Below are 15,564 nucleotides of genomic sequence, written 5' to 3' on the forward strand. Positions count from 1 at the left end.
GAAAGTGCAGCATAATAATTGCTTTTTCAATTAATCTCCTAACTTTTAAAGTCAGTTTTTAACGCTGTCAGTGAAGCTCAGTATTGCATTACCTCTGTTGAGTGCCAAATGTGCTCACAAAGTATTGTGTACTGTTTAAAAAAATCTATAAGTATCAGATGTTTTCCAATTTGCAAATGTTCTTATATTGATGTTCAATGTAAGAATACTTTTTAAAGTATTATTTAAAGAAAAATTTTGCCTGTTTTCTAGTGGTGCTTGCTATTTGGAAGGAGTGGAGCGGACGGCGTCCAGTATCCCATCTTTGGTTTTGTGAGTCAGAGTCCTCAATGCCTCAATCATCTGCTGGGAAGATGATGCAGACACAGTGACGTACCATGTTGCTGGCCAGCTTCAGTTCCAGCATCTTAGTATTTCAATCCATTCCACTGGTTTCATTAATATTTCCAGGACTTCGTTTTTCCCTCTATATATGAATATCTTCAATTCCTCTTGCCGGTTACTTAGGCAGATAGTATTCATTGATGAGCACTTTTTTCTCACTAAAAATATGTATGCATATGTGCATTTTGTGCTGGATAGTAGTTCAGTTCTTTCCTCTAGCTAATTTTTCCTTCTCTTCAGAACCCTCATTCAGTGTATTGACATACCTGTGAAGACATGTTTTCAGTCCTTCTTGGTGTATTAGCGACAGCTTGCAAACTGACGTTGCAACTGGGTACATTCGTGAAATACGTATCTTTAAGATGTGTATTCAGTCTTTGCAAACTACAATTGTAATACTGTCTACCAGGTCACATTGTCACTAACAATATGAATATTAGAACACCTTGACCAATTTCAAAATTATGGAACTAATAAATACCTTGTTTATTTTTTCCAAATTAATTTTTCACAAATCGATGATTTGTCTTAGAAGGAAAATTGCCCTTATAACTGTGTTATTTCCAGAATTACCCTGAGAATGTGTAATTTTATAAGATTGAAAAGAAGAGCTTTACAGGAAAGAAAAAGTCCATCAGATAACAATTATTTTGTGTTCTATTACCTTAGGCTTGCTATCTAGATATCTGGTGAATTTTAAACAAACTGCTAGGTAAGTTCAGTAGGGGTTTCCCCATTATTTTCTCAGATTTGTGCTTTCCTTTCTTTTCTACTGTCACTTACCTTTAAACATCCACTTTTTATGTTTTGATCAAAACCAGAAAGATCACTGTTTTTATTTGAAAAGAACTAGTACAACATGAATCTCTCTTCCCTTTTTATGATGTGCTTATTTGTGATCGACTCTAACCATTTACAAATATGCTTAAGAGAACCTGTACCCATGGGCATGAAACTGGCTAAACAGAAATCCCTGGTTATGTGACAAAAGAACTTCCTTCCACTTAATTTAAGTGCAATGTTGAAATGAGACATTAGTACATAGAGATTTAAAGGTATTGCATTTTAGCAATCAAGTTATTGTGGTATGATGGTAACAAAAAACATTTTCATAGGTCATCAAACTTAGAAAGATTAAGTTAGGGAATCTATAAAGAAAATTAAAGCTATTTAAATTATTCATGACACAGAGCCCTGAAAATAATAAGTGCCTTATAAAGAAGAAGTTGTTTTGCTGGGAGTGTCAGAATAACATGTTTTTATTTCATATAAGAAATACTGGCTAATGCACCTAGTTAGATAATGAAGCTATGTGATGTAAAAGATGGGGCAAAACGCATTATTTGTGAGATGGGATGCCAATAAAAAGTGCAGTTCTTTAAAGTCTGCCTTAATTCAGTGTGCTACAAGAACAGAATGGTGACTGAGGTCTGTTTGAAGCTTGACTAGAAGTAGGTAGACACCCTGCTCCAAAGTACTCAGATGAAATCCAGTTCATAAATCAATTAAGGAGAAATATAATGAACAGTTTTTTAAAAAATAAGGTGTTTATACAGCTGTTTAATCTTGCTGATACAAAATCAAGTTCAGTGTGGGAAAGAATGGCAAGGTTCCGAATGGCATATAATAAACTAAACTGTCTAAAAGCATCAGGACTTCAGAGACAAGAAGGACAATTTGTTTTGCCAAAAGGAATGCAGTACCATGTTCTAGAAGTTTCCAGGAAAGCTACCACAGCTAGAGAAATATCAAAATAGCAGATTCTTGTTAGAAACAATTTAATTACTAATATTCACTAGCTGCCTTAAGTAAGTAAGTCTTGGTGGAAATAATGTTTTTATCTCTTTCACATGAAAAGTTAACCTATTACGTTTAACCATTCAGGCAATAGAAAATGAGAATAGAACCTGATCTTTGCAGCCAATGAAAAGTAAAAAAATATGCACATTTTGAATGTAAACAATTTTTTTCAACTTGCTTGGGATCAGACTATATGGGCCCAGGTCTGATTTACAGAAATTGCTCAATGAATAGTGAATATATTTGTGATTTATATGAAAACTTAAACATTGTAAGCTGCTCCTCATTAATTCACAGAGGGGGAAAATAATAAAATAAAAAGCTTAATTAATTTGAATAATTTATTCCTCTATAAAGTCAGCCATTTAACTTGAAATCCATTTTGCCATCCCACTCCTCAGAGGTTATATGGCCAAATTAAAGAGTAGCCAGAGGGGACACACACATTTTGCACATGATCACAGCATCCCTAGAAAACAGACCTGGGACAAACTCTAGTGTGACTGAATTCATGCCTGAGGACGACACTTGGGCACGTCCTGCACATTTCTTCTGGACACTGCTAGCAGCAAAAACTGAGGAACTTGCCCAATGTTTGGTCAAGCCTTATTATTTCAATATGTTTGAAGTGGTGCCTCAGAATGGTTTCTTGCTGGAAGATTTTTTTTTTTAAAAAGAAATCCACATTTTGGCCTAAGTCAAATCAATCTCTAGAGCTGTTTATAGGCCCAGCAGTAGCAGGCAGGTGTAACACATAGGAAAAGTGCCCTTCACTTTCATACATATTCTTAGAGAAGCTGTTGTCCACCCAGAAGCCAATCACAGATTTCCCTATTCTTAAAATTCCGACATATGTGTAATTCATACTGAAACAAGGAAATAATTCCAAGTTGTCAGTTCAGATGTTTTCTTAACACAGGTCTGAAATTGTGCCACAATACTGTTGCCTTGGCCTGTTCCCGTTAAGAGTTATCTCATGTACAAAGCTATCTATGTCTTTTCAGGCCACTTTGCAAAGAATACACAGAAGTTTCCTGAGCAGAGCAGGAAAAAATGGGCAGCAGTTTTCATCTCCTAGTCTGCTTTGCTGCAGGCCTGTGCTCCTGTGCTTTCTTCTTTTCAAATGCTCCCTTGTTAATCTGCATGTTTTCTTCTCTGCACTCAGTGTAAGGAACCTCTTGGGCTTTGCATTTGCAGATAATTTTTGTGGTCATGCAGCAGAGCTTCTGCTCAGACCTCGCCATACTTGTTTGTACCTGAAGCTGTCAGTTCGGGTTCATGTTCCATTCCAGATGCTCACAAAACTAAATGGGAAGATTGGTTCTTTCCATTGTTTCAGCCATCATTAAATCTGAGGGAGTGTAGCTGCGACCCTTTGCTGGTACTCTTGCTGACTGAATGCAGCGTAGTTAGGAGTGTTTCAGAAGCATCCATACATCGTTAGCTATTCCAGGACAAGAATAGTGTGGGGATCTGTGTTTTTTAAGATGTATTATTATGTAGGATTTTAGATCAGTATTAGGACTATATTGTACTGAAAGAGCAGCTATACATGGCAAATAATTTGAATCAGATGTGGGAAATAAATCCTTTGATTAATGTAATGCTATCTTTTCATTTCACTAGTTTTTCAAAAAAATCTGCACATTGGATGTGCTCATCACCTAAAACCTAGATACATAATGCAGGACCTGAGAGTGGATGAATTAGGAGATCAGAATACAATATATCTAAGTGGAATAAATCAGCAATGAAATGGTATTTTGAGAAGAAACAGCTAAATGAAAAAACTGCCATTTTTTTGAAGATGGCTTCTCTATTATAAATTAACAATTTTTATTAAATTTTTCTATTTACTGTTGCTTCATCTAGAGGTATAGTTATAAAAACTAATTGTCCAAATGTGTTGCCTTATGTTTCTCTTTTCTGCTGAGGTTAACGTTCATTTTGAAGCTTGTTGCCTGTTTTTTCAGAGTGCCACCGCCAAATGACATTAAAATTACAAATACAGAACTAGATTAAAAGACCATGATTAAGATTGCGAAGTCAGGAAAAATCATAATTAAGGTTGCCTGTGCAGCTTTAACTCAGTTCCTGTGTGTACATCCATCCTGATAGGGGTGCTTAATTACATAGTCATGGCCATTTTTTTCACAGGGCTCTTTCCCAGACAGTAAGCACCACCAGGCCTGTATGTGTGCAGAGTGGTTATTCAAAACTCTCTTTCTCCCTGTTATACATCCCCAGGCCTCAGTCACTGCTGCCTTGCCAAATCTTGTTATGGAGGGAGAATTACTAATCCATTGTGTCTCTTCAGTGGTGTTTATCCCTGTTGTATTTCATGACTTTCAAATAAGAATGGAAGTATTTTCACACATGATAAGTTGGTACTGTTATCTTTCTATAAAGGATAATAGAGATAAATTTTTGACATTAAAGTATGCCAACTTTGAGCATCCAATTTAAGGTATCTGCAACTTTGTATTTGAGTCAACTAATATGCTGCTAAAGCCCACTGACTTGTGCACAGCTCTTCCTTTGGAGAGCTTCTTGCTGTCTGCAGTTAGCAATGAGGACACAGAGACCAAGGTCTCTATTCTCTGAACTGGGCTTGAGATGTCCCATCCTGGCCCAGAACTGCACTTACTGGGGACACCTAAATCCAAAGTGGAATTAGGAAATTATCTTTTGAAAATGTAGGTAATAAGTTTGTTTGTTTTGGGTGGGTTGGTTGGTTGGTTTGTTTGTCTTTACTGGATTAGAGTGTGGAAGAGAAGATGGAATACGATTCTTTCAGTTAAAGATCAGAACATTAGGATGCTGTCAGCAGTATTTCACTGTATCGTAGCTCCTGTATAACAGAAGTTTCTTAACTGGAACAATATATCTGACCAATATTCTTGACTGAATCACTCTAGGCCCTGTCTTCCTCAGCCCCACAGAAGAACTCAGTTTCAAGTCCAAATGCCCAAGCATGGGCAGACAAAAGCAGCATGAAGCAGAAATAAAGCAATGAAATTTAAGATTTACTAAAGCGACAAACACCTGAAAATACAATTTTATGATGGAACATTTTGGTGATAGTTTGTCTCATGTTTTAAGTTATCCTTATTTAAAATGCTTCAGCTGAACTGAGAAGTGAAGGGAAGGTTTCTGAATGTTTGTTTTGCCTATTGGAGCTATTTAAATTATTTTATTATATGAACCATGAAATGTTTAGTATTACTTTTCTTTGTGTACAGTGAGTTGGATCCTACTCATTCTTCCCTTCTTAAACAACATGAACCTTAGCTTATGTTCACAATAGCTGTGAACAAGTTTTCAAGTAAGGAGTCAAGTAAGAATATTTTAAATGTAATTTTGGAATAATAGAAGTTTGATTCTCATTTTAAAGTATTTTTTTTATTTTGAAAAATTAAGAAAATATTATTTAAATTTATTAGGAAAGCTGTAAGAGCAGATAACAATAGAAAGAACTTAACCAGAAGGAAGGAAAAAAAGAAAATATAGTTCACCAAATTTTTGTGGAATTTTCATTTACCTTTTTGGTGGGAATCTTTTGAATTTCAATCAGGACAAATGTGAAGCCCTGTAACTGGAAAGGAAAAACCTCTTGTAATAGCATGCGCTGGGGAGTACCTGGCTGAGGAACGGTTCTGGTGAAGAGACTTGAGGTCTTGGTGGTCACAGAATCATACAGAATGTCAGGGGTTGGAAGGGACCTCGAAAGATCTCTAGTCCAACTCCCCTGCCGGAGCAGGAACACCTAGATGAGGTTACACAGGAAGGTGTCCAGGCAGGCTTTGAATGTCTCCAGAGAAGGAGACTCCACAACCTCCCTGGGCAGCCTGTTCCAGTGGTCCATCAGCTGAAACAAGCTTGAATGAAAGCATAGCTGAAGGATTAATTCCCTTGGCGTTGCTGTACCTGTGAATGTTTGTCACGCTTGTATATCTGGCAGCATTTAGGACTCAGAGTTCTGCAGTGAAAGAAACGTGCAAAGAAAGTCCTAGCTGATGACCATTTCTTTTGAAAGAATGGCCTGCAAGCCTTGAGTAAAGCCTTCTGCAGCTTTAGTGGTTATAAATGCCTAAAATGTGTGAATCAGACATAATATCAGTAAAAATATTTCAGAGTAATAATTCAGTTCTACAGTTTTGTGTAGTTAAATCCAGTATCTGAATGTCATGTCCTGATAAAATAGTAGCTGGGTATTTAATTTTTCTAGCCTCACTGAGTCACATATGCTTTATCCTTCAAAAGGATTGTTCAGAAGACAGGACGACTGAAAAAAGCAAGGTTTATGATACAAGGTTTCCTGGTCTGGGCATAATGAGATGTTGGCAATTAGCCTGACAATTTGTGTACTCACGCTGGTTTGTGTCCAGCCAGGCAGGTGCCTGTACAAAGATTCAGTCTGTATCTGTCTGCAGGGCTGTGCCTGCAATTACCATATCTGACAAAGAATGAGTTGCAATTATAACATATGTGACATGGGAAGTCTTGAAATAAGCTTTTTTCTCCGTGGCTGGCAAGAAAGATTGAGTGGCTTTAGCATTGAGAACTGAAGTGTATTTCTGAATTAATTTCACCTTTATTTCAGAGAAACCAGAAAGGTAATAATTTCATAATTTCATAAGAATGTTATCAAGATCTAGAGAAGAATGCTGTTCATTTGAATTTGGAAGAGAATCCAAGTGACTGCTTTGCATCAGTAAACTTGAGAGTGCTCTCGTAATTCGTCATGCTCGACAGGAAGAAAACTAAATTGAAGGAAGTGCGTGTGTAGTGCTCTTAGCGCAGTTTTGGATTTAGCTGAACTTTACTCTTCAGTTCACTGGCTTGTGTGACATTAAGAAGACAAGAAAGGTCAGTCAAATGGCAACGTCAAAAAGGTTCTTAAATTCCAAGGGTGGCTCTTGATTTTGGCCAGGCTGGTGAATCCATAGTTAATTATCATGGTATACCAGTAGACAAACACTCTACTCCCGATGTGTAACGATGTTCTTTTGATTTTCAAATAATGTGCAATAGCATAGCAACATTCCCAAATTCCCACTGCAATCAAACACAAAATAGATTTTGCAAATGTGTTACTTAACACTTTAACAGATTCTAAAAGATGGAGACTTTGATTCATGCAAAGCTGTTAATGGTACTCTAATATTTGACCACTACCTTGATACTATTATAAGTGGGAATATAATATTTCTTCCTGGAACTAGGGCCAGCAGGTCAGTAGTTGCTCAGGAAAGGAAAGGTATTATACCTATGCCAAGAAGGAGCTCTACTTTTTGAAGTTCTGCTTGTACTAAGTGGGGTTGTAGCTTGGTAGATAAGGAAGCTGTAATCGAAACCTGGAAAGTGGAGAAATGAGGGACTGTTTGAACCACTTACATTTGACCTACACATTTTTTTTTAAAATCTCATTGGACCTCCTGCATAGACTTGTCGCCAGTTTGGCATGCATTTATTCACTATCCTCAACTCTTTTTAATGAGTCATGTTGAAAATCATAGTAAGGCTGGCAAACTTCCAGAGTTAGCAAACCATTGTAGAACCTTCTCTCTTTGAAGAGTAAACAGTAAAGAATAAATGAGTCTTTCTCAGTTGTCCACAGATGGAAATTAGCTCTGATGGCTTGTGGATGGATGTTAGCAGAATAGAGGCATAAATTAAAAATACCAATAAAATACTGTTCAAGTGATTTAATCGAAGGCATCAAGGCCAGCTAGTTCAAGAAAGAAAATGAAAAGGAATAATTCCAGAGATGACTTTTGATTTAACCTGTTGCAATTAATACACTTCAGTGCCCTTGAAATGCCTCCAATTGATGAATGCAATTGTAATGACTACTGAATCCATCAAAAATAAACATATTAATTGTGGCTGACTTTTCACTTTAGAGCAACCAGAACAGAAAGTTAAGCCATTGGTCTAATTTGAGGCACCTCACCACTGCAGTAGATAGCATTCTCATTTCTTGCATAATGTATGGCTGCATGCAATTAGCAAGAGGAAACCAGAGTGCACACGGAGAAGACCTACAGAGATGATGAAAACTTAAAAAATCACTTAACAGAGAGTTTTCCCTAAATTCTCAAGAGATATTTATGCATCAGTTCATTTTCCAGGCTAAACACATTGAAGATGGATTTTGCAAATATGGGTGTGCATGACCACTGAGGTAAATTTTTCTGTGCATCAATGTGAATTTATTCAGTCTAGACAGTGCACCACAAGCATTACATTTGTTCCCCCAAGACAGAAAGCCAAGTTACTTCTTGGAACTACTCTTTGAATTCTGTTGAATAGCTGTTTCCTCTATTGTAGCACTTCAAACAGCTGAATGGACAGATCCTGACAAGATTGGTTAGTGCCCTTTAGAAATTTTGTGTGAACGCTAGGCTTAATTTTTGCTATGCAAAAGACTGATAAGCTTCAGTGCCTGTAGATCACCTATAAATAGGTGCCACTGAGGATGCAAACCACATCTTAAAGCTGATATCCCAGTGCTCCAGGTATTGAATCAGTAGTGGTTCCCCTACTGACATCAAATGCAATATAAATGCATAATGATAACAACAGCATTAAAATAACTATTTTAATGAAAATTATGAAAATCTGAAAGTCCAACTGCCTGACCACTTCAGGGCTGACCAAAAGTTAAAGAGTGTTATTAAGGGCATTGTCCAAATGCCTCTTAAACACTAACAGGCTTGGGGTCTTGACTAGCTCTCTGTGGTCAATGTGCAATACAGAATCCATAACAACCTCTTACAGCTAATTGCATCGAACAATTGCACCTCAACCACATGGTTCTATTTTCTAAGGAAATGCTATGTAAGACATAAATTTAACTACTTTACTGTGGTCAGTATTTAAAACATAGTCACAGTTTTTTATTTGTTTTGAAATAAACATGGTTATAGGGGGAGGGGGTGGGCAAATTCCCAGCTTTCTGGTGTTCTCTGTTAGAAGCCTATCCCAGGCATGTCATCGTGATGGTAAGGAACAGAGTCTTTGGAGAGGCTGCAGCTCATTTGCAGTGAATTCCTGGATGGTTTTTCTTAAATTGGCTCTTCCCCAGGAGTAGCTTAAATGTGGTTATTCATTTAAATAGTTTACTACTGGGAAAACAAAGCTCTATAAAGTACAAGATCTCATTTGCAAAGGGGGTCCTGGGGACTGAAAGTGGATATACACGTGCCATGTGTTGCAGCCTCCATCTTCTGCTTTTCCTGCTGTTAGGAAATAATTTGAAAATGGCCTAAAATAGGAACAATATACTCAATTGCTGAACAAAAGACTCAGGTCTGTCTCCATAGCGGAGCCCACTGTGGTAGCCTTCAGCAATAGTTCCTGTAGTCCACACAGAAAAAAGAAGTGAGCGTTTTTTGGGAGGAACAGCACAGCCTGCTCCCAGGAGGGATGTTACAGACCCAGGGAGGGCTTGGCTGGGTGTGCAGGAGCCTCTGGCCACCACTGGACTAGTAAAAGGGACCATTCTTTGGTCATGACAGAATCTGCACGTAACAGCTCATATGCATGCTAATTTGAGAGGGAAAAAAAAAGCTCTGAAATAGAGAGGCTGCTTCAAAAATATATTTGGAAATTATTTATGGCTGATATTAAATCTTGAGTTATGCCTATGCCCGAGGTATGTCAGGGATGGGTCCGACAACAACAAAAGTTATTGACTTCCATTGCAACTTCTATTTTCAGAGATCCCTTGGAAATATATAAGTTTTTTTTCATCTAATTTAGGGATACAATAAACTCAATCCTTGGATCATTCATGCTTATTAAAAGAGCCAAAACCACTGGTGATGAAAGCTCTTGGGAAACAATGCTTCTTTGATACATCCAAAATTTCTTTACCTGGAATAGTTTCTTCAGTGGCAGTATGGAGAATATCTTTAAGGAAATATGCTGTAAAACTGTTCATGAGCACAATGAATTGCCCTGAAGAAAACAACTATGCTACTAAAGACACTCCAGCACTGGCCCTTTTTATCTAATGCTTCCTTGAAACATCAGAAAATTTTTTAAACACCATCAGAAAGTCCCATAATGTGATGAGGTTTGTTGAGACAGAACCTGATATCATCTGCAATTTTAATTTTATTGTCCAACAGAATTTAAAAAAAGTCTCAGAAATAATTGCCTACATTTTCTTTTGGATTTTGCCCAGTGCTCTGTTCAGGCCCTCGTGCAGTCTGCGTTCAGCTGAAGTATTTTTTGAGAGACTGAAAGACTTCAGAGACACTTCTAAAAGTATTTACATTAACTACAGAGTATAGAAAAGAAGAAGGGGGATCTTTAAATTTGAATTTGATTCTCTTTTACACTGTAGTGTCTGTAGGTTAGAAACTTTATCAGTTTATTGCACATGCATTTTCTGCACATGCCTATTTCTGTTAAAATTTGATATAATGTAGGGCATCATTGCTGCTATTATATATTAATGAAGAAGACAAAACTCCTTTTCAGGTAAAGTACATAACTTTAAAAAACGCATATTTCTCTTATATATTCCTTGTTTTTCTTCTGCCATCTATTTTATCATAAACACAAAAACTAGCTACAGTTCCCAAAGGAAAGAAATAAATTTAAGAATGCAGATACCACTCCTAGGTATTTCAAATTATCTGAAAAACTGTGATTTAGATTTTCTAAATGGAATCACAGTTGTTGTACTCCAGACATGATTTTTATTTATTTTACGGGGGTAATTGGAAGTGAACTGAAGGTTCATATACTTTATAAACCCAGCATTTTATGATGTTTTTCTTCTCCCCCGAACAATGATTTCTATCAGTGTCTTGTACAATTATGCTTGTTTGATTATTAATGGTTTCATAAAAACATATTTTTTTTACCCTTTTTCTATTTTTTTTTTTCTGTCTGGGAAGGAGATTTCTTTCTAAAAAGACAAAGACTCCTGTTTCCTGAACGTAATTGTATTCTCAGTTTACTTTAAGCAGAGACTTTAGTTGATCTGAAGTTAAAAATGTTTGTTTGTTTATTTGTTCTTCTGTAAGCCAAGTGAACAGAAGCTGTGCTTTCCTATTTTTTCCCCAACTTTATTACCTAATTGTTATTCCTTATTACAAGGTGTCTGCTATTATTTCATTTATTTTGCAAGAGGCTCCTTTTCTCTTACACTTGTTCTAACTGGTAGTAAACCCTTAACGTCACAGTGACTAATGGAAAATCACGGTGTCTGACACTAGGAGACAAAAGAAGCAGGAGGGATCTGTGAAAAACACCTGCAAGGAGCAAAGCACAGTGTGGATGGAGGTGATTCATGTCTCTGCAGTGATTCTTCAGTAAAAGGTAGCAGAGCAGAACCAAAGACCATTTTCACTTGTCTTGAATTCATTTCACCTGATCTCTAAAGTATTTCCCTGCTACCCACTGGAGCTTTGAAACAGGCTGCATGTCTGAGTACTGCTTTTCTTTTTTTAATTCCTAAAAATGTGAGATTAAAAAAGGCAGCTAGCAGAGGGAGAAGCTGCAGGCAAGTAATACAGAAAAGAAAGCCATTTGGCCATCTGTCTGTCCATCCATTTAAACTTTCACAGATTTTTGTGCAGTCTGATTTAGAATATAAAAGTTTTTCAAAAACATGTAATGACCTTAAGTTCCTGAATCACTTCAATGCTTTTGAAAATTTTGCTAGACATTGATGTATCTGTATTTAAAAAAACCAAATGTTTTCTATTTAACAAAGCTGCTGATATTTTTTAAATCTATTTTTATGGCTGTTTTAGTTGCTTTCTAGAAAAATTAGCATTTTTTTTTCTCTTTTCCAAATATTTTAATGACTGTTTGATTTAATAACTTAGGGCCATCTTATTCCTGTTCAAGTATATGAAAATCTGCTGGTTGCTTTTAATGAAGCAGAATTAAACCCTGCTGCCTTTCATCCTGCAAAGCTATAGGCACATGCTTATGTGAGTCTTGTGCAGAGTCAAAGTAAGTAAATTTAAGCTTGCACAGATAAAATGACACTGAGCTGGGAGTGACCTCGTGGATCACTGTGTTCCCTTCTTGCATAAGGCAACTGCACCTTCCTTATCAGTTGATTTTCTTTGGGTTTAAACCATTGATAGGGCTTGCTCTGTTAGTATTACTGAAAAAATGCTCTGTATTGTCCTTACTTCCTGGTTGAAACCTTTTCTGGCATTCCAACTCATGTCTGCAGCAGTAGCGACCTGGGATCCAAGTCTGAGTTCTTTCTGATGGACTGAAGCTGGAAAAAACTGATAAAGATTTTGCCACCATGGAGGTGGTGCACCTGGATTCCTCACACATGTAAATTTCAATTTCATTTCACTGGGAAGCAGATTACCTTATTAAATTCTTCGGGGAGTTGCCTGCATCTTTTCCTGGCTGCTCAAGCGCCATGTGTGTTACCTGGAGTGCCATAGCTGAGACTTTGAAGAATTCACCACCCAGGCCCCCTCGGTTCCTTACAGCAGCTGTTTGCTGCTGCTCACTTCTGCAACTGAATTTTGGGTCCTTGTGAAAAATTACTTCTGCTAAAACTTCTGACCATCTAAAAATATTGCCATTGTTACTGGTGCGCTACCATGCTATGTAACTTGTTATGTGATTTAGGCTTATTATGCTTTTCAAAGTTTAAAAGGGAGACGTTAAGGCCAGTGGATCTGAATCTTTGCTAAAGCAGCAGTAATTTACTACCCAGAAGGTGATAGACAATTAGGGCTGGCAATTGTAATGCCACAGGAAAGTAAAGAATGGCCCATTTCCTCTTGCACAAACAGGACATAATCTATTTATGCTAAGTACTCTGCTCTGCAGATGCACAAGAGAGCCTCTGCACTTGCATCCTAGAAGAATAAGCCTGCCACTATAATATACATTATGCTCATTGATGCTATATATTGTACGGTTTTTACTGTAGAAGTGCTTTTGCCTTGCCAGAGTTAGACAAATATCACATCAACCTTTTTGTTTTGCTACCATCCCTGCTGTTCCAGGCCCTAAGAGCTAGAGGTAGGTTTCACTACCTGCCAGGGTAACTGCAGAGAAACTGGGGCTCAGCCTGCCCTGTCTCAGATTTGCTGCTACAGCTCAGGGTGTGAGACAAAGGAAAAAGAGAAAGAAAATGTGTGTGCGTGCACACGTGTAGGCAGCTTTATCAGAAGGGAATTAGCTGGCTCAGAGCTTTGGTTATCGAAGACAGAGAATTTCAGCTCTGGCCTCTTGCCTGAATCAGTCAGATCCACAATATCCGAAAGTGGTTATCAGCTGATGACTGATTGCCTGTGAAGTAATTAGTTCAAACTGGGCTCCCCCAGTGAGACTGACCTGGTGTTTGTGCTCCCTTTCCGGGTGTCCCTGGGTCAGCTGAAGAGGCTGCTGCCTCCAGCATCCCCAGCTGCCTGTGATCATCCCTTTGCTGAAGTGAGGGCTCCCTCTCCCGCAGCCCTGCTGCCCAACTGCTGCTGTAGTTGCTTCCAAACCAGTCTCGGTCAAAGTGAGCCACATAACCTTAAGAAGTGGAAATAATTCGTCTCGGCTAACCTGGCTCATTTGCTCCACAAGACCTTCTGCCAGCAGGCTGAATGAGCTGGCTGGCTGCAGAGTGGGACAGACGGATGGGGCTGGGATCTGTAACCCGTACAGCCAGCATGGCTGTGCCTGGAAGGGGATCGAAGGGGATCTACAAATATTGAGCTGCTTTCTTCACTCTGGTGATCGTTCCAAACCCATTCCCAGAGACTAATTCGTCCACTTGGCCTTACTCATCATCCTCTGATTTTCCAGTTATGTATACCAGTCACTTAATGATTGTGGCTTCATCTATTTAGACTAGACCTTTGTCCCATTACAAGAACAACCAAATCATCTTTGCTTTCTGTGATATCAGCGGTTAGTTCTTAAATTATGAGTTTGTAATTAATCAATCTACATGAATGCAAAAGTGCTCAGTGCAGCAAACATAAACCCTTGTCCTGGACCTGCCTGATGAACAATTTCATTTCATTAAAGTGAGTGGGACAAGGTGTGGGAACTGATGTTTGCTGCCAGTCCTGCAGCCAGGTTGCCTGACCTGGTTGTAAAAGGTCTGTGATTCCAGTCATTTTGACAAGCAGTGAAGTTACCGTTAAATACTTAAATGGGAAGAGAGAGAAGCAGAGATTTCCTTTTGGTGTCAACAAAATTTCTTGGATTGTAGTTTTGCACTGCTGTTGTATTATAAATCACTTACAGCAGTAATGGGATGAGGTCAAATTTCTGTGGGAGGGAGCAGCAGCTAACTGAGGGATAGGTATGAGGTGTGGCCCTGAGGTTTTCATTTCTGGAGCCACTTTTCAGCATAAGCTGCAGATAATCACCATGTAATGGAAGTTACCACCTTTTGGCCTCTTCATGTCTAAGCCTCAAATAATGGACAAAAAAGTGAAGTTATTCAAATTAAAATTTTTACATCTGTCAGGCTATAAATACATAGAGGAGAAGGTCTGTTATTCAGTCATGTTAAAAAGAAGTTGAAAAGCCTCTGAACTAGAGTGTGGCCACCATTATATAAGAATACATTTTTAAAGAACATACTCTTATTTTAATAAAATCCTCAATTTAAGCTTCATTTTTTCCTGTGTCTTATTATTTGAAGAGCAGCATATGTTAACTCCACTAAAACCGAACTACTATTACAATGCTCTGTGTGTGTTACACATATCTCCTCCAGTCTGATTGACTGTTGACAAGGTAGTTACCACTAATGATCTGTTTGGTCATCTGGTTCCTGTTATTTCAGTGTTTAATTTCCTTTTCCTACACTAACTGGCAATGCGAGCACGAAATGTTTCCTACTGGGCGTCCCTTCTCTGTGGCAGCATTGGGCTGCAGCTGGCACGGCTTGAGCAGTGCAGGAGTGAGGGTACCTGCCTGGTGTTGCTCCTGGGCTTTGTCTGCATTTCTCGAAGGAGCATCAAACACAGAATTGTGCTGGTTAACCTGATAAGTCCTACAAACAATGTTGGACCTTTGCTATATTAGCTACCCCATACAGGTCTGAAAAAGTGAACTAGGGTGTTTCTGCATAGCATTTTATTGGGCAATTGGAGCAATTTACACATGACGTGGAGTGATGGGTTGGCTGATGTTTGTTTTAACTGAAACTGTTGTCCTCTGAAAGTGTTACTTGGTACAGGTTCAGCAATCCCACCCCAGCTGGTCTAACTAGTTTACGTTCTGGATGCAGCAGGGCTGGATCAAGTGGTTCCCATCCAGCCCACCCTTTGCCTGCTGATTTCTTCTCCCGGTGCCAAAGGGTACCTGTCACATTTCTGCAGGCTTTACTGTTTGTCTGAGAGGTTTCCAAGCAGGATGAGAGATGATCCT

At 38.3% G+C, this 15,564-nt stretch overlaps 1 protein-coding gene across 3 annotated transcripts in view; it reads left to right on the top strand.

Moving 5' to 3' along the window:
• Positions 1-14,806, top strand: part of EIPR1 (EARP complex and GARP complex interacting protein 1) — a 140,283-nt gene extending 125,477 nt beyond the window's left edge. For all 3 annotated transcript variants that reach the window (XM_065055972.1, XM_065055978.1, XM_065055977.1), the window contains one exon: positions 253-14,806. Coding sequence is in view for 1 of the 3 variants with exons in the window: in XM_065055978.1 (XP_064912050.1) it covers positions 253-316 (64 nt within the window). In the remaining 2 variants the exon portion in view is untranslated. The remainder of the gene's footprint in view (positions 1-252) is intronic.
• The last annotated feature ends 758 nt before the right edge of the window (positions 14,807-15,564 follow it).

This window comes from Columba livia, chromosome 3 (assembly GCF_036013475.1).
Source record: "Columba livia isolate bColLiv1 breed racing homer chromosome 3, bColLiv1.pat.W.v2, whole genome shotgun sequence".
In the NCBI taxonomy this organism is placed as follows: domain Eukaryota; kingdom Metazoa; phylum Chordata; class Aves; order Columbiformes; family Columbidae; genus Columba; species Columba livia.